This window comes from Anguilla rostrata, chromosome 10 (genome assembly GCF_018555375.3).
Source record: "Anguilla rostrata isolate EN2019 chromosome 10, ASM1855537v3, whole genome shotgun sequence".
Classification (NCBI taxonomy): Eukaryota; Metazoa; Chordata; class Actinopteri; order Anguilliformes; family Anguillidae; genus Anguilla; species Anguilla rostrata.
In genome coordinates, this window is record NC_057942.1 from 16,606,524 (window position 1) to 16,627,153 (window position 20,630).

A 20,630-nucleotide genomic window follows, 5' to 3' on the forward strand; every position below is an offset into this window, starting at 1 on the left:
AGAGAGGGTTCTCGGCTTGTGTTCTGTTCCATGTACACTGTTCCCTCAAGGCGTCAACACGTTCCACAGTCCAAACGGAGCCCCGGCGCAGCCAAACGGGATCAAACTTAATTCAACAGAACACAATGGAATCTGACGGACACGCACAGAACCCAACAGAAGCTCCTGAGAGCCCAGCGGGAGCAGACGGAGCACGTCTCGGAAAGCTCCGCCCCAGGCCAGGACCGCAGCGCATGCATAAAACATGGAGGATTCGGGGCACAAATGCAGGTTTCACGCAGCCAATCACAACTTACGGCGCGACAGAGAAACAAACGAGCAAAGTAACGGGGCAACGTTTTAAATTACGTTGGGTGTAATTTCACAGGAAGCTGTTTACAGCCCTTCTGGTTGACCACGGAGCGGTGGCGGGGAGAGAGCCGTGTTTAACAGGCTCCTGTGGTGTTATCGGAGAAAATGAAAGCCCCGGGGGCTGCACTCGGCGCGTATACGCCACGGAATTACAAACGAGCCGAGGCGCAGTCGCTCGGAGCGAGCGTGTGCACGCCTGGCGCGTAGACAACCGATGGCTATCCTCGGCAGTTAATTTTTAAATGCTTATTGACCCCTTAAGAGAAAACTCTGAGGTAAACCTCTAATCATTAATCAAAGAACAGCACCGCTGGAGGTCAGACAGAGGTCACCCTGCATTCAGTAAATGAGTCAACAGGACTCCATCCAGACACACGGACACTTGCCCCGACAAACTCGCCCTGACTACGCCAAGGGGGGATTTTTTTTTTGTGTGAGTTCTACGTCACCGAAATGGCACGGGAAAGAATTTGGTGGCGCTCCAGCATAACGGCAAGTGACAGCCCGCTGGCGGCGTCCCTTGTCAAACAGCTCGAAGATAACCAGATGAGATCCAGCGAAAAAATGAAGCAGGCCGGGACCCCGAGAGCAACGAAGCCTGAAAACCTGACTGCGAGGAATACAAAATGGCCCCAGAGACTGCGGGGCCTCACCGGGCAGAAAAAAAACAAAACAGGGAGAAACGAAAAGAGGAAGCCGCGGACGACGCCGCGGCAACGAGCGTAAATTAAAAGAAGACAAAAACTCAGTTAGCTAGATTAATTACGACTAAGGTCGATCGGAAAACGCTCTGTGAAACGTAAACGCGCGACGAGCTAATCGGGGCTCGAGGCTGACTGGCTGACGTAAGGTGCTGACGCAAGAACCCGGGACGCGGAGGGAATGAAGATGTGCAAAATGAGGCAAACGCCACCGCGGCTCAAAGGGGGCGCAGCGGCTCCCTGCGCTACTTTGAAATTAAGGCGGGAACGACCGCTCATGCTTACGCAGTAAAATGTCCAGTGTTAATTCAACTCTAACAGTGTTAATTCAACTCTAACAGACAACATTTTGTCCCACCGAATAACCCACCCAATGAGTGGGCCGAAATGCTATCTGTTATTAACAACGGACATTTTACTGTGTGTTTGTGTGCCATTATGTGCCATTATGTGAGGAATTATTATCTATAATGTTTTCATCAACCTGCCTAGGGACTACAGATGAAAATTAGCCCTAATGGCTAAGTCTGGCACATTTTAACATTATGTTTTTTAATGTGCATGGTCCCTTTTTAAAACAAATTGTTAAATGAACTTGATGGCTACCAGGCCCACTTTACCCACAGTTCCCCTGGGCCTGGTCGAACACAGCGAAACCCCTGGCGCCGCTGTCCCCCATATCTACACAATTATCTTTCTGTGCTCATCGCTGAAGCACCCCCCCAGGGTTTGTTCTGAATTGAATTGTCACCACACGCTGACCGGCAGCCCCGGAACCGGAGCCAGAATATGGAAACATTAATAAGCATCTTCTTCACGCTAAATAAATCAGATGAGATCCGCTGCCCCTATCCCCCCCCACCCTCACACCCCACCCCCCCACCCCACCTCAATCAATGGAGACCTTCTAAATATATAAAGCGAATATCGCTGCCGGCAGTCTCTGTACCCTGAGCCCTGTTCCGATACCGGAGCGGAATTTCAGATACGTCTCTCCGGTTAGGGGAGGGAGCGGCTTAGCATTCTGAACGAGCGCGGGGGCAAAACAAACTCTGGTCTTCCCCGAATTCAGACGGGGAGGAGGAGGAGGAAGAAGGGACGGGAGCAGGCGGGGAGCGAGCAGGGGAGAGAGAGGAGCGGAGGGAGAGACGGTGAGACTGAGCGAGAGAGACGTGAAGTTAATTGAAGGACGCGAGAGTGAAGATCTAGCGGCGAGCTATTGCGCATGGACAGCTTTCCCAGCGAGGTGAAGCACCACCTGTCTGTTCAATAATTCCGTCGCAGACCAAATCCCCGGTTAGGCTCGGGGGCCGAACCGAAGGTAGGAGTCGCTGGGGCTGTTCTCTTGGCGAGGTCACAGTTTGTCAATGTCAAGAAAACACGGGCAGAAATCAATACCTCATAGTTGTTTCTAATACTACGCTGAAAGGAACAATTATTTTTGCGGACCTATTAATATGGGTCATCACCATACGGCAAGGGGGGGGCGGCACGGGAAAACAAACAGTGTTCTCTTTCACGCACGGTCTGTAGCGACGTGTCGAACATTTCGCAGCAGGGAACTGCCGCATTGTCCTCCTTTTTCCCAGACCTGCACCTGGATTGTGACGTCACAGTTTTCTGTGCTGTATGACACCAGCCATTTGTGATGTCACCCCCCCCCCCACCACTATGTTTTGTGGAGTCATATCCTCTCTGTTAGTATAATATTATGGGTCTCCTGGCATCCGCGGGCCCCTGAAGCAACATAAAGGAAAATATGCCTTGATATGATATTTATAGAAATGAATTAAACAGCAAAGCACTTAAATTCAATATTTTGGATGGCAAACTTGCCAATGAAGACTTCAGGTATAATCAGATTCATTAGTCAGTACTGAAACTGGATGGGAGACTTTATGAATGTCATTAAATAATAAGAAGTGTGAACTGCAGCAGATGCTCCGAACTCTGTACGTTATTACTGCGGGGACCTGGACTCTCAGAGGCACTGTGTGTGCTGAACTCCTGCCCTCTGCACATACTGAGCTGGGATGCAGTGATCCACAGCTGTGGATCTGGAGCATATGTAGTAAGGCCTGTGGGCACTGTGTGAATTTGTGAGCGCTGTGCATTTGTGTGTGCTTGTGCAAGCGCATGTGCATGGCAAACAGATGCCACGTGCAGCTAAAATGCAGTTGGATCTACTTTTTCATAAATGACTGCCCTGCTCTTCGTTCTAGTGGCTACCGACTGCATGGATTACTGCAGTGGATCACAAAACAGGCAAAAATTCCATTCTAAAAAGCCTTTGCTCCAAGTCATCTCGCCCCAACCTACATTATCCAGCGAGAAACGCCTCTGACGAATCAGGCCCTTTTGCTTTCCTGCAAATGGCATCTAAAGCTTCCTGCAGTTCAGTCAGATGATACTAAAAGCACCAAAGGAAAGGGATCCAATCTATAATGGTTACCTCAAACTCTTACGCAACCTTTCATCGACACGTCCTGGAAATCATTTTCCCCGCTATTTTGCTCCTTTGCTAAGCTGTATGGATTCTCATTTATATGAATCATGCATCATCTGGAAAAAAATTGTGGGGGGGGGTGGGGGGGTGGGGGGGTGGTGGGGTCTGTTTGTTCCCAGAATGAGGATTTGGCCACGGTGTGACACGCTCCAGCGCGCCAGTCACGTGACCCTAGCCTGAAGGGAGATTGTTATTTTCATGGCAAGAATGGCTCTTCTCCTTCTGGAAAGCGCTCTGGAGGACACGGTGGGTGTGAGGGGGACAGGAAGTGATGGGGTGAATGCGAATTCGCTCAGGGAGGTGAACGGGGGGGTCAGGTGGTCACTCGAACCCGGAGCGTGGCGCTTTGAAGAAGGCGCTCCCACGATCGGCACAGTTTTTTTTTACGATGTGCTTGTTTTTCTGTTTGTCTATAGGTGCTCTCAGGAACCTCGCTGTATGTTTTCATTCACTAACATCTTTGTATGTTTTTTTTGTATGTGGAATGTTTGTCTTTTACGGCCAAATTTTCCACTTTGCGGGACGATAAAGTTAATCTTGAATCTTGAATTGGCGATCCCCTGTCCGTGTTCGCCACACAGCCCCTCCGAACCCAGAGAGCAACCATCTCCATGCATAACGCATGGGCCAGTCATGCAGATATTAAGCAGCCCATGCTAATCACCAATCAGGGCCTAATTACCTGCCAGAAGGTCCCCCGCGTGACACGCACCTCAGTTAAGCAAAGAGAACAGACTGTGGAGGAACACATTAAAACCACTATGCTATAAAAGGGGTAGTTGCAAAGGGGTGGCCGCAAAGGATTCAAGATGCACTGGTCTCAAAAAACCACTGACGATGCAAACAGGGAGGTGGCTTGTGATGTCTGTTTATGGACAGATGGGATGGTGAAAATACACATTGGTGCAACGGACTGTGGATGCGGGGAGACTCCAATAAACATCCAGTGTTTGCTCACAATAACTGTAAATTCTGTTCATTTATTTTTTTTATCACAAACGCAGTTAGGCGAGTCCAGCTAATGTGTTTGTGAACACACTGTTTTATTAGCATTTTCTTGTTACTCAAAGTTAAAGAAGACTGTTCAGAATAAACATTATGAGTATGAAAGGAATATTTATTAAGTAACAGAATGGCCAAATAAATTTGAGCCCTGTTCAAAATGTTCAATTTATAAATTACAAATGGAAAACATTTCTACGCTGCTCTGTTCATTACATCTTGCCCTTTTGTTCGCACAACAGAAACAAATGAATCTGTTTCCCTCTCTCTGTCTTTGAATAATTCACAAACCCATCGCCCCCCACTTCCCTGCCCCCCCCCCACCCCACCCCGCAAAAAAATCACCGAATTTATGAGAAAATGTCTCCGTTTCCTTGCAGCGGGGGTGACGGACAGCAGAGCTCTACACATTTCATAGTGTGACAGTCCCGACAGTTCGGGTGCGCGGGCGGAGTTACTCACGGAGCACGCAGCCCCGCTGTAAAACAACGGGGCAATTAAAGTGGAATGTAAATTTGGCCTGAAGCTGGCGCGGGAAGCCGGCGGAGATATTTAATTAATGTAAGCTGTCCCTTTTATGTGGGCGGTGAGTGAGGGCCATTGACACAGAGCCCAGAGAGAGAGAGAGAGCGCCGCGCCGAGACGAACGCGAAACAATAACCCTCCGAGAAAACAGAACCCCGGCGCTTTTAAACCCCCGACCGCCAGCCACGCTCGTAAAAAAAAAGGGAAGCTGGGAAGGGGCTGCCTGGCGGCTCGTCCCGTTAAAGCGCCGGTCCGGCGCGGCGATGGCGTCCGACGGGGGTCGGCGTCGGCCGAGGCCAGCGGCCCTGCGGGGCGGGGCGGGGCGGGGCGGGGCGCAATTGTCCCGAGAACCTCGCAGCGGTTCCGCAGGATTTTTTCCGTTTCGTAACGGGCAGGCGGCTCCTCCGGGCGAAGCGGCAGGTCGCGCGCGGAGCGTACTGCCCTGACGCACAAACCCGCCGGGCTCGTCCGACAGGACCGCGGCGGTAAAAGAAGCAGCGCCTGGGGGTGTGCGGCGAACTAGCCTGCGCTCTGCCCGTAATGAAAGACACTGCAGCAACTACACTGACCCACTAATAAAACCGGATGCTCCGAATTACGAGAAAAAAAAATTGAGGATAAGAAATGGTTTAAAAAAGCACACAGGGAGGAGGAGAGGAGGGGAGGATGACAGAGGGAGGGGCTGCAGGTGCAGAGAGAGGAGGGCGGGTTTATCACACAGCAGAAACGGGGCTCTGCGTACTCTACTTTCTCTACTTATAGCCCTCCTCCCTCCCCAGAATCGCTCTCCCTCCAAATCCACTCTGATCTGATCCGAGCGCAGAGGGAAGATGAATATCGGGAAGGCCAGGCTTTTCTGGTACCCCGCCGTAAACTCCGTCGGCTTAATTAAAAGCTTTTATGAATTATTCAGCTCATAATAAGGAAGGGAATGGAACCCATGAATAACTGAGAGGCCTGGTCCCTTTCGGCAAGGCAAGGAGGTAGGGCCCCGTTTGTTTAGTGAACACAAGGGGGTATTATCTGAACGTGCATGGAACACAACGTGTTGGGGGGGGGGCTGGGGGGGAGTGAATGGTGCTCTGTGGCTGGTGTTCAGTCACTTGTCACTGTACTCTTTAGCCAGGGCAGACTGAACAGGCAGGCAGATAAAGGAGAGATAAAGACAAAAAAGATCAGGATAAAGATAAAATGAGTGAGAATAAGACAGAGCTTACATGGTCTGTTCAGCATGTACTCGTCAGTGAGTGAATGCGGATTTCTGCGCATGCTTGTTCTTGTGTGTGCATGTGAGCACCGACATGTCTGCATGTGTGAAAGACAGAGGGATAGAGCCCGTGCGTGAGAAAGAGGGTGAGACAGAGAGAAAGATCGGCCCAGTCAAGTAAGACTGCCTATCAAAAGGATGGAGACACAGGCACGTGTTATCTACTCATTACACATACAGAAAAACTGGATCTGCTTCCCCACACACATAAAAAAATACTGTTTCGAGAACCGGCCCACAATCCCTCCCCAAAATGGAGCCGTAATGGAGGACGCGGGTTAGCCCGAGAGCAGAGCGCACTCCTCCGCACTGCAGGCACATGGGAACATATGGGCGAGACTGGTGAGACCGCGCCTCCCCCCCTCCCTCATTCCCAACGGACCCGCCATTTAAACCCCGGTCTCCAGCGGGGCCCGGCTTTCCGACGGCAGAAGCTTCCGGGGCCCGCGCCCGCGCGCGGGGGACGGACGCAAACACGGCTGCTCGGCAGAACAGAAGGACCCGCGGACACTCGACAGCCCGATTGCGGAAACGTCAGGCGTTCGCTCGAAAGGGCGGGATCCTGGCTCTGTTTTAAATAACGCTGGCCCCTCCACTTCAGACCCGCCCACAGCTCTCATTCCAGGCTCTATTAGCAGATCTGCGTCTGGCCTTGCCAGCGGAAGCACGGCCAAATGCTTTTTCAATTTTTCATAATCCTCTGCTCGGGACCAGGCAAACAAACAGACGTCTCAAACCGCTCGGCAGTGCGGAAAAAAACAGCCGTTTTCAGCCAGGAAGAGAGAGACGTGTCTGAGGGTTCTCTTCGTTTCATAAGAGCTTCTTAGGCAAGGACACACCGTACCGAGGGGGATGTTACTGGTTTTTCAAGCTCCGTCCCTTGAAGGTAAGACAGGACTAGAAGCAACCTGCTGTGCCTCACCCCCGCCCATACCCCAGCCCCCACACCCCCCCCCCAACAACGCCTCCATGTCCCCCCCCCACCCCCCACTCCTCTATCCAGCGGCTAACAGTCTCCTTTTCGCAGTTCGACTGCGAGAAGGACACAGACTCAGAGAACATCCCACGGCAGATTCCGGAACGGCAGAGCGACTTCACAAGATCAGAAACAAAAACCGCTCACCAGAAACCCCGAGCCCAGCCTACCGAATCTCATCAGGCTACCTCCACGTGTCCAGCATTCGTCCCTGCCGTATAACACTGCACTAACCAAAGACATTTTTCTCTTTCTTCTCCTCTTTCCTTCTCGCAGGTAATTTTTTAAAAATTCCCTCCAGCCCCCACTGGCCCCTCTCTCACTGTCTGTGAGCCTGTACGGCGTAGCCGACGAGCATCCCCTCATGCGTCCCGTATCACATGACCTAGGCTTTCACCTGTTTTATGATGCAATTATGGAGCCTCTGATGCTGGACGGAAGCACGAGTGTCCCCGACAGCACACGGCTGGTACGGCTGCTGCCAGAGCAATCCTCTGCATGAACTCAAACTAGCGCTGGGGTCTACACCACCATACAAAAGTATAAAACTCTCACTGCCCAGGCAAATTCACTTTCAAACAGTGAAAACTTTTGGGGGAAATGCCAGTAGGCTCTACATCAATGGTTTGCAACAGGAGACCCACTCTGCCATGTGTTAAAATATCATGTTAGAACAAACAAGATTGGTGTATTGTGGATTAATGTCATCATGGTCAGTGCATTGATATTTGCTGACTTCATTGAATACGGTGTGAAGTATAGGCCTCGAGCATAAACTTTTATATAGGCTTTAAACAGTTTCCTGAATTGCCATGCTGAAAGACAACAGTGCTCCCTCCTTGACCAGTATATTCATTTTCAATATGGTTTTGCTGACTTGCAAATAGAAAGCATCAGTAGGATTTTAGCAGTGTTTTGTCCATGGCTATGTTTTGTACATGAACAGGAAAGACAGTATCCCGATTAGGTCATGACTATGGACACCAGTATATCAAGGGAAGTTTTCTCTTATGCACTTCACTTCATCCTCAGCAAGAGGTCGATCCATCTGTCTTGTCAGTCAATTATCAAATTGCCCCTCCCCGGCTATTTATATCACTTGCCATTAATTAAGCACAGACAATGACTGACAGCAATGGCCCACACGGTCACATGCTGCTTTCAGTATATAGAACAGCAGACACGCAGCACGGTGTTTTACAGAGTGGAGCAGTAACGCTTTTCTTAATTTATAAATAAATTATACTATTATCATACCTGGATAAAAATGGTTAAATACTCACCATAGCAATGAAACAGTTTGTAGTGGTGTGTATTTTTAAAAAAGAAAGCTTAAAATAGATGAACTCAAAGGAAATATGAATGCAAATTGAACTTCATGATTTTATCATAGTCAGTTGTTTTGTTTCCTCTGTCATTCTTTGGCAGTGCTTAGTATAAACTTGCCAACAGGAAGAGACACATTTTTCTGCAACAATGGAGTTGGTTGGAAGGAACAAGTATCATTTTCCCTTCTGCACAATATCTGGAATGATGTTTTCGTCTCTGTTCCAGAACTCCTCGAGCATCAATGCAGTGCCATGTTAGCGTGCCCATAATTTAGTCGAAAGAACCATTGTTTCTTTTGGAATTCATATCATCACTTCCTCAGTAACTTCTTTGGGTATTCTGATGCAATGGGTATTAGTTCATTTGACTGCACTGGGCTGTCTGTTGAACCATGCTTTTGATATTACTTTAACACAAAAACGGCCATGTTTTTTTACTACCTTAAACCACCAAGCCCCAGTGGCATCAGGCTCATCCAGCATTACAGCATCGATTCCAGCACCCACAGTGACCTAATTTCATAAAGATTATGAAAATTATGTTGCAAAACCATTTTCTTGATATAAAGGACACGACTGTATCATCTTCAAAAATTTTATTTCTAATTTGTATCGGTTTTGTTATATAGGTAAGAGAACATGCGCCGTGGCATATTACAGGCACAAAGAGAAAAGCGCAAAAATGTGCAAAACCAGCAAAACGCAAAATGGAGTAGTAGTTAAAGAAATACAATTTGCAGTAAAAGTGCAATATTTAAGAAAGTAATTTCTTCAGTCATAATGAATTCTGCTCGCTTCTCCCTTCTCTTGCTAACACGATTTCAATTGAGCTTTTACACATGTGCAGTCTCTCCCCTTTTACTCATCAATTCCATAGGGAAAGCACAACTCTGGTTGTTTGTGTGAGCAGGGACCACACACAAATCAATAGCATTCCAATAGCATTTAGCCTTATTCTGACTGCATTTGCTGACCTGGCACTGCCTTTTCTTCCCAGGAGAGATGGGTGTGTGAGGTGATGCTGCAACATAGGGCCACTCTGGCGGCTGCTGCTTCTGTCTCCGACTTCATGTAATTTTCATGCAGCTCGCATGACAGGTCCATGATGAAGTCATTCATCAGTGATTCCAGTGCTTCCTCTGGTCCCATTCGCCTGCATGATTTTGCCATCCTGTAGTCTATTCAGAGTTTATCCAAAGTCTGCGTTTCAGTGAAAAACTGAAAGTATGGAGGTTTTATTTTTGCGGAGTTATAAACCCATCATTTCTATGCCTACAATTACTGATCCCCATGCTGAAGTCAATAATCAAAATAAATCATCTTCGTCAAATGATTGCAGTGAATTCATTTCGTGGTCATTCAGTTGCTGAATAGCGAGCCAGAGGAGAGAGCAGCCCATTCACACCTGGGTATCAGCACCTGTTACCTATTGTCTGGCAAGGGGGTTTTGTGAAGAAAATGGCACAAAATGCCTGTTTTTCTGTAATGAGAAAATTTTTTAGAATTCGAACAACACAGTTATTTTAAGCCCAGATATTTCGGAAAAGTCGTGGAAGGAGGAGAGTATTGCATTTTTGGTGTTGGAGTGATTTACATTTTAAAGTCCAAACGCCCGATGGCGTTGGCTCTGGCCTTTATAGTGTTAAAGCGTCAATCCTTAATTTTTAAAAAATGCCATATTTGACACCTTCTCACGATGGCATTATTGTAGCAATATCGATTCAATGTGTTCACGTTCCTAAATTGCTCCTCTATGCAGTATGCTATTTTCCACTGGTGGTGACCCACACACAGGAACTTGCATCTAGAAATCCAAAAAGGGCCCTTAAAATTAGGTTATGTTAATAACACCTCAGATTTACGTTACTCAATATCACAAGGCCACAAGACATTGTTGTCTCTGTGTGGTCTTCCTTCTCCAAAATACACTACCACTGGAGTATCTTCAGAGAAAAATAAGCACTCAGCGTACTCCTAGTAATAGCTTCTTTTCAATTGGATGCCATATTCTGTAAACTCTTCATGACCATCAAGGTTGCTACAGAGCAGTTTTCAGATCCACAAATCTGGAGTATAAACTGAAGTACTGCATGGTAAAGTACAGCAGAATAATAAAAATTCTCTTGTTTTGAATGGTTTTACGGTAAAGCCTAAACGTTGCTCAATCACTCTTTCACTTTTTACAGTAAAAGTCTGAACCTTGCTCTATCGTGCATTTACATTTTACGGTAAAGCCTAAACGTTGCTCAATCACTCTTTCACTTTTTACAGTAAAAGTCTGAACCTTGCTTTACCGCTCTTTTCTTTTTTACAGTGAAGTCTGAACCTTGCTCTATCACGCTTTTACTTTTTACAGTAAAGTCTGAACTTTGCTCTATCACGCTTTTACTTTTTACAGTAAAGTCTGAACCTTGCTCTATCACGCATTTACTTTTTACAGTAAAGTCTGAACTTTTCTCTATCACGCATTTACTTTTTACAGTAAAGTCTGAACCTTGCTCTATCACGCTTTTACTTTGTACCTGTAAAGTCTGAACCTTGCTCTATCACGCTTTTACTTTGTACCTGTAAAGTCTGAACCTTGCTCTATCATGCATTTACTTTTTAATGTAAAGTCTGAACCTTGCTCAATCGCTCTCCTTAGAAGTGCCGTACAGCACAACTTTCTGCATGCTTGGACATGCTTGTTATTTATTATGATGAGGAATTTATCAACTCTAGGGATACTGCCAACCCAAAAGCCACTTGCGAGTGCACAATATGAGCATTACAAGACAAATGAACTGCATTTGGCATCAAACCTTGAGGGTTTTCTTGTGTGATACCAACCAGTTACTTGCATTCTCTGAAACAAATGCAGTTATATTGTTGAAATCAACTTCAAAGTTAAACAGGAATTGTCTGATGCTATCTGTGGCTGAGCTGCAATTTACAGCATGAAAGCACACGGTGACAGCATGGATAGCATTTAAATTGGATGCAACTGATTTTCGTTGCAGAACAAATAGATTGCGCAAAAGATAATAGTCCATTTCAATTGCTGACTTGTCTGTGACCACAGACATGCTGTCACCTGATTAGACCAGCTCTGTCATTTCTTACATGCATTATTTAAAAATGCACACAATTTGAGATTTGCCAACATGTTCAAGTGGTATCAAAAATGTATCCCTCAAATTATGGATGACTGTTGCTCAATTAACTTTTTTTTTCCATTGACAGAAGAATCCCCATTATTGTCTATTTCAGGCTGTGCCTTTGATGCTTTTTGTCAAATGGCAGTCTATTGTCCTTTGTTGCACATATATAGATTTGTTGAAAACTGTGCAAAAATAAGCCGACTGCGTCATTGTGCAGTGTACCAGGAGGGCACCGTTGTTGCAGACGGTCACTCAAAGACTTTTTTGCGTTTGACATTCTATCCACGTCGCATTCCTTCCTTTCGCTCAGTATATCATGTTAAATAAATGCTTTTACCAGGGTCACAATTGATCACTAATTGTACAATTAGTCAGATGATAGGGACAATCCAAAGTGTACCGTGACCCTGGGGGGATTTAGACTAAATGGCAATGCGGGATCAAATCATTTTGGTTCACATGCCCCAGAAAAAAATTGTGTCCCTAGGTCATGAGACAAGCAACCAATGATAGATGGAGCGTCTATCTTTCAAAGCCTTGGACAACTCATTTGATTTGTTCTCAGTACAGCTGTGGTCCTGAGAATGAAAGCATCTCAGAATCTCCAGCATTCCTGCCATCACAAGTGGTTTGGGGAGACCAGATGCACTAAGCTTTGGTTTAAACTGAAAAAATTCCCTGTGCAGCTGCAGCTAAAACAGATAAGCAATTTCGGATAGCGTAAAAGGGTAAGAAATTGCATAAGAAGCATTTACCATTACACATAAATCAGAGTACTGTATGTACCACAAACATGTAAACTAGTGAAGAGAAAATCACAATTTATGGTTCAGATTTAAACACGGGTCAACGGAGAGCTATATAGCTCAGAGATAACTAAAGAAAGGGGTTATTTTAGATGAGATACAAGAAGTAACACCACTAAATCAGTCTGTTCACAGAAGAGGCCCCACTGAATTAATTAATCAGTATTCATTGAACAGAAACACGTCAGGGTGTTAGGTTCTGCTCACAACCACAACTGCCACAGAAAAAATGCAAACATAGTGAGCTCATGATTACAGTTCACAGAATGAGGAAAAAATATCTGAGCTCAAGGGATGAATAATCAGGGTTGACTAATTTTGTTCAATCTTAAACTGCCTAACGTAACCTCCTTTCACTTCAACGGGAAGGCATTATGACACAGGAATCATTTTAAACATGCATTATGTCATTTTAAATCAATCTAGGGCACTTACAGTACATTACACATGATTCATATTCGCTCAATGAATTTTTATGCAGAGCAATTCACACAGCTGTATGTTACATTTCAGGTTTGTTCCCTCACTACACTTCACTGCCACAGAAGTCACAAATAAGTAGTTATTTAACTACCATGCTTCAGTGACACTGATGTTACATTGCAGTGCACTGCTCTAGACACCACAGTTCACTATTAGCAATGCATATTTGAATTATTATGCATGACCTGCTTGTAATAAACAAGCAAACAGCAAATAAACACACAAAAGCTGCAAGCCAGTTTTACCTACACCAGTTTTGGGCTTAGGCATTCTAATCAATCCTGTGTCAAGATACATGGTGAAGTTCAACTGAGCGTAGGGAGTCAAGCTGATTGAAACAACGCCCAAGCCTTTGCCAGTGATTTTCACATAAGCTTTGGTGGATGGATAAAGACTGCATGTCATGGTACACACTGGATCAATGTGAGTTTGGCCCTGAGTGGCCCTCTAGTACACACACATGAGGGAGGTCATACAAGTGCTATGACAGGGCATTCTATATAATATTTAATATAACACTTTGCGCTACAGAAGCAATTACAATGATGACTACATCTCTTCTGGGAACAGACACAAAACATCTTGAGATAACAATCCAGAAATTATACATCAGACTGTACTAAAATGAAAATAACCCCACACTCCAGGATTGATAGTGGGAAAAAATTAATGTACTAAGAATGTACCAAATAACCTGGGGTCCAACCTATCAAAGATAAAACTGTGGTCATACTACAGAGATAATTCAGAGCAAGCACAATGTGGTACACAGTCAAAAACGCACACATATCCACATGCGTACAAATATGTGCATACACACGCACAAGTACACATATGCAAACATTCACACAAACACACACACACCCACCCACAGACTCACCTTCACTGCCTCTGCATGAGTTGCTCTGTCCAAAACCTTGTCGTTGACTTTTAATATCTGATCCCCGACTCTCAGGCCCTCTTTCTCGGCAAAGGACCCCGGCTCCACCAAGGACACATAGATGCCAATGCCGTGCTCGGAGCCGCCGCGTATGCTGAACCCCAAGCCCTCGTTGCTCTTATTGCGCTTCAGAATAACCTGTCGGATCTCGCCTGGTACTTCCTGTAGGAGCGATCTCCCTGCAAACGGCGCGAAGGGAACTGTCCCCTCGCTGATGGTGCTGAAAGTATCCGAAGAGGCTCCGAGTGGCGCAGGATAGGACTGAGTCTGTTCTGGCTGAGATGAGATGTGGCCAGCGGATACTGGGACACTGTTTGAATTATGCACTTCAACCAGGCTTTCTGGGTTGCCATTGCTGGGCACCAGATCAGATTTCAAATAAAGGCCTTCCGACGTATACTGGTCGAACAAGAGCTGGTCTGAGCGCGGAATGACCAGGCGCAGCATAGGCAACAGCTGTCGTTTGCTCGGCGTATTGAGGATAACTTTTAGAGTTTGGACCAAGTCAAACACGTTGCGCTTTGAGTGGTAAACGTTGAGACAGTGTATGAACTGCTCCCGCTCAAAATCGTTGAGCAGCACGGTGAGCGCAGCGTGAAGTTTCTTAACATTGGAGGACAGCGAACGCCCGGCGGAGCCCACGGAGTTCGCCGAGTTGAGCGAAACGCGCTCCAGATCTGCGCTCATTCTAGAAACTCCCCCGAAAACGCCAAGCCGCGCGAAGAGAACTAGAGACCTCACATCAGAGAACAGCTCGTCTTAGCGCGGCGGCTGCTGAGCGACATAGAGCTGCATCGCGATTCTTGGGGGCAGTCCTGCTTTTAAAAAGACCACGTTTGCGCTGATTGGTGTGTGCGTATAATCACGCATCTGATTAAACTTAATATCACAACGCAGCCTTGAAGCAACAACAACATGCAGGATTAATCCAGAGCAGCAGCCGCATTTTGATTGGTGAATAAAAACATCAAAACATAATTATCTGTGAGTGAAGCGTTTCGTATATACAATCTTGAGGGAGATGGTCACTGAAATATACGCGTTCAAAAAGTTAAGTGCGATAATACAGAGAATACACATCTCGTATTCCACTACATCCCAAACCAACTAAAACGAATTCCTCAGGTCTATAAAGAACACACAAGGCATGGCAGCTAAGTGGCCATCTGTACTGAATGTGCGGTATCAACTACGTAGTTCAGTTCTTGGAGTACACACACAGAACATTTACAGTATATTTTGTAGCGCCTTCTCCTCGAGCATAGTGGCGAGGTACACAGCAGATTCTATATAAATGTGTCACCTCGGCAGCGGCAACGAACTGAAAACTTAAACTTCTAACATTCCGGCAAAATACGCGAAAAAAGAACGTCGAATGATAATCCGTCCAGTCATCACACCTTTCAAAACACAAGTACAACGCCCAAGGCGACGAGAACCAGCATTATATGTTTCGGTTCCTTTCGGCTCTCGTGACGCAGGGTAAGGAGCATGTAGTATGAAGTCGTCGCATTTCTTTTTTCAGCCTCTTTCTGAAAACGCAAAAACTGTCAATAGAAAGCTAAATAATTAACAGACCCATCACATACGAAAAGTTATTAGAAGTTATTCTCTTCTCTTTTCCAAGTGAATTCTTTCCTATTTTAATTTCGTCGGAGAGGACGACAACTTCAACCTTCACGACTCCTCTGTCCTGTAGATTTCACCAGCTGTAGCGTCTTGTTGAAGACCTTCTCTGTATAGGAAGTGACGCAGCGTGTAGCGTGAATTGGTTGCTAAGTAACCAACAGCAGCTTACTTGGGGACGCTTCTGAGCGACTCTATTATTGTTTTAAAATATATTGTGTTAATTTGAATAAGCGAAATAAACTAATTTCATAAATTCTCTACAGCACTTGATTTAGTTCCCAACAAACTGCAGATTTGGCAAGACACAGTAAACCAAGAGCTCGTCCTCGGGCCAATAAAGTTCTACATAATACAATCTAAACCCTAAAGCGAACACATTTCATTTGAGGACAGAAAATTCAATAATGTTATAATTTTTATGCTATTTGAATTTATAGTTAATCTACTTTACACTGATATAAAAATGCAAACGAGAAAAGCGAGACATAGGAATTATTATTTTTCCATTAGTAATCACTATCATCTGCAGAACATACCCTTAACATTTATTTAACTGCAGATCGTGCAAATAATGAATTGATTTTTAACAGCAAACTTAAGTTGATACCACACATTTGTTCATGTCATCATGCTGGCATGTGTGTAGATACATTGAGGAATTATTTACTAATCTGTACCAAGGGAACAGTGGATATGATGTAACCTTAAAACAACATTCCATACTTAAGCAGCAATATACGTTTGAATGTTGTGGCATTATTATATTATTTTGATACACTGTATTTCAGATGTCATTAAGTGGGAAACAATGTTGTGTTTTGTGGCCTACAGTCATAGTATAACACAAGAAAAACACATTTCCCCCCATTTTCTCCTAAATTTGGAATGCTGAATCACATGCAGCCATGATAATGCTACAGAAGAGTGTAGACAAGCAAGCCCTGCTCTCTGAAGCATGTGGTGCCACCAGCTGCTTGCACAGACTGGAGTCTGAAGAAGACACTGCATGTCCAGCGTTAGCATGCAGACCTCGGGCATCCGATAAAACAGCAGGGATTGATAGAGAACGATTAGGTGCACAACATGGCTGACATAACCCTCCCTAATGCTGAGTGATGCTGCCTCCCATTGTGCATCGCCATGCAGGGATAGTGGCCACAGTTCTGGTCAAGCTTAGAATTTGATCCCAAACCATAGGACTAATGTGTATTTTTGAATTTAGGACTATAGGACCTGCTGATATGTGCATGTGTGTTTGTACAGATAAAGCTGTAAGACAGAATCTGTGACAGGATCCATGTGTTAATTTAATACAACCAATATCTCAGCAGACCCTTAATCCAGGAAAAATTATGATACATTTCACAAAAATCTTATATCCAACTGGATATTTACCGAAGCACACAAGGGTGCCATTAAGAGCCAATAGCTGCTGGGTCGGCAAACTGCAATCTTTTGCTTGTAGCCAGACCTTGTTAACAACTACACCGCTATGCCTCCTGGCTTAAGTTACGTATTAATAGTCAAATATGTAAATGAATGAACAAAGTGCCTTGAGCGAATGTGCAGGATGTAATTTAGCCTGTTATTTTATGAACCAGAGGATTTAATGAGGGATTAAATCTGCAAGCCAACCTGTTTGTTTCACCAGCAAGTGAAAATACACATTAACATTTTTTGAAGACACGCAGTGGATGCAGCATATCTCACCAGAATCCTTGGAAAATCAGATCCAGTTCTTTGAGCACTGAATACCAATTTGGTTTGGGGCAGCTGTGGAGCTCAGTGTGAACAAAATGTCACTGCAAGTCATTTAGCATGAAGCCCTCTTATTAGTTACCTGGGTGTGCGGTGCAAAAAGAGCAAGGGCCTTGCACGCTCAGAGCTTTAATACATGTGCCTTGCATGCTCAGAGCTTCATTATATGTGGTTAAATCATGTATTAAAAGCACTTTTTGAAATGTTCAGTGATGATAATGCATTGTTTAATCTTCAGTGTTTCTTGGCAAGGATGGATTGAATCAATTTCCACTTTGAGAATTCTCTCCTCTGCGGAATGCCTGTACGATTGTCCCCTGTAAGACATAGATATTAATGACTCGTTAGTGAATATTTCAGTACTTGATTAATCTTGAGAATAATGATGACTTGGCAGGCATCCAAGAATGGTTACAAGAAGTCCCATTACCTATTAAACTTATTAAATTGATTTCACTGTTGTAGTACATGGAGTCATATTCATTCTTGCTCAGTATTTAAATATATTATCCTATGGTTACAACTGGACTATGGTTGTCATGGCAATTAACAACACTCATATTCTTTTTTTAGGCCGGAAATTGCATGAATCTCTGGATTTCTAGACAGCCAGGGTTGCCTTATCGCACACCTGCTTTATTGCGTTACAACAAAGCCATTTTTTCTTACACTAAAATGAGCAGAGACAGCTTCACTCCCTCAAAAAGATAAGTTTTTTTGATTGATTTGTGCCTTTTTATTTTATATTTTATCATTCCCAGGCACTTGCACGACAACACTTGTAACATCACCAAATTAATGGAATAATTCATGCCTGTCTTTTTCCTTCATCATATACTTTCTCCTGATAGAGTCCAGGGAGGTGGCAGGCTCTTCTGTTTTATCGCCGAAATAAATTAGGTTTGCATCCCAGAGGACAAGAGCAAGAGAGCAGAGAGATTCAGTCCTCTGGCAATGACACAAACACCCCTGTAAGCCTATCTTCTATCAACCCGTCTAGCAAAGAACATTTCCATAACATTACATAACATTTTCGATAAGTTCTTACAATGTAACAGCAGAATGTTTTGATGGCAATGTTCTTAGAGCATCTGGAGGACATTGTAGAGGACACAGTACAGTTTTTTTTTAAAGAACATCCTTGTAACATTACATTTTAACAAAGTACGTTCTGGCTGCAACATTTTTACAATGTTTTTGCAAAATTGTTCATGGCAGGTTACAAAATGTTTTTTTCCAGGAACATTCCTGTAATGTTACACATCAACAAAGATGGAATGTTCTGACTTCAACATTTTTAGAATGTTGTCAGGTTATTGTTGATGGGAGGTTACAAAATGGTTTCTCAAGAATGTTTCTGTAATGTTACATGTTAACAAAGAAGGAACATTCTGACATTTTTAAAATTTTGTTTGGAAGTTGTTGATCGCAGGTAACAAAATAGTTTTCACCAGAACATTCAGGCTAAGATCTGCTTACGATCATGCAAAAATGCCCCAAGTTCTGAATACAATGTAAGTTGGCTTTAATCACAAGAATGAGAGACGTTTACATTACAAGAATGTTATTGATCCAGACAATCAAGAAGTGTTGGTGGTGGTAGTAGATGGACTTAATCCTTGGTTAGCCAAATTCTAGACACATGCTGTACTAATACTTGCTTCAGTATAGTAAGAGAAATAACCCTGGTATAGCATACTACAATGCATTTTTCATACAAACGTCATCATGTGGTGGAATAACTGATGCATAGATGCTTAAGAAAAACTTTAATAGACAAGTCAGCTGCTGTTGTATTAATGCTAGCTGACTTTCTTGTCAACCACTTAAATAATTAGCATTCGGGCCTCTAATTAGCTAGCTCGGCAGCCTTAGCTAATTATGTTTGATTAAAGTAAACTGCCTATCTAGTTCAGGGGTCTGAAGCCCTGGTTCTGAAGAACCATAGGCTCTGCTGGTTAGTGGGCTTGCTTCCGGCAAGCCCACTCTTGATATCTTTCATATTTATTATCTGTACTTTCCACCCATTTTTCTAGTTTTAACTAGTCCTACAGTTTTTGCACTACATTCAAACTTTTACACCAAAATGACCGGCTAGTTCCAGACATTGTTGCTTGTATTCAGATTTTTTTAAATATTCAAAACTGTTTTTGTGGTCACTCCATAGAGGGTCACTCATAGACGTTTAGTGCAACGCTTTAGTAGGACGCACTTCCAATGGCACAAGATTTTTAAGCACAGCTTTATCGCCTAACGTTACTTTAGCTAACCGTAACCCTAACATGTTAGCGTTTCGCCTACTTTAGTTAACCTAGTTAGCGTATACGGATGCTATCCTGCACACATTAGTAGGAGCTACGGACACACAGCTACAACCCGCGTGCGGATGCTATCCTGCATGAGAAGTAGGAGCTAATGACAGACAGCTACAGCCACCGATACAGATGTATGGACACACGGAGGACAACAAATAATGTTACGGAGGTGAGGACATGCCATAGCTAGCTAGCTATATAGTTACCCAAGTTTTACTCATGACACTTTTAGGATATGACTCATTCCTGGAACATAATCGCTACTTGCTGATCCCCAGCTGTATATGTAACGCTACGGTGCGCCGTGGGTCTGGACGGTTTCGTGCTTCATCTGAACTATGTACCCTCATTGAAATGCATTGAGGCTTGAGGACAGTGCCAGTTGGAATTTGAAGCAAGCCCACAAAATTCCTTCAGGAATTGTAACCTTTCTAGTTTTAATTGTTACTCTGTACTTATTTAATCAGTTAGAGCAGATGATTACACAGATAATTGCATCACCTGGTTACTTGGGTTTGAATTGGGTTCTGATTTTAAGATGAAAACAAAAACCAGTGGCTCTCCAGGACCAGGCTAACAGTCCTGTGGTCTAGGTAGTTAACATTCGATGATCTGAATAAAGAGTATAGCGCATTTCCCCTATTTTATGACTTAGGGACTCAGTGAACTTAGGAAAAAATTCTATTTGTTGGCAAGCTGTGCACCTGTAAGTGCTAGGCAGCTCACTTTCTATTGTGAAGTAAATTATAATAATGGGTCAGAATGCATCTAAAGATAAGTGCATCTGCAGTGGCCCAAGCTAGCTACCCGCAACCTCTGTTGCGCCATCATTTCTTCTGGTTGTCAGGGTCCTAATTCCAATCCATTCATTTTCTGGACCTCAGCTAAATATAATAAATAGTA

At 44.4% G+C, this 20,630-nt stretch overlaps 1 protein-coding gene across 3 annotated transcripts in view; it reads right to left on the minus strand.

The window, feature by feature from the left end:
* Positions 1-15,747, minus strand: part of LOC135265143 (whirlin-like) — an 82,246-nt gene extending 66,499 nt beyond the window's left edge. For all 3 annotated transcript variants that reach the window (XR_010332867.1, XM_064354469.1, XM_064354468.1), the window contains exon 1: positions 13,966-15,747. Coding sequence is in view for 2 of the 3 variants with exons in the window: in XM_064354469.1 (XP_064210539.1) it covers positions 13,966-14,712 (747 nt within the window). In the remaining variant the exon portion in view is untranslated. The remainder of the gene's footprint in view (positions 1-13,965) is intronic.
* Between the last annotated feature and the right edge of the window lie 4,883 nt (positions 15,748-20,630).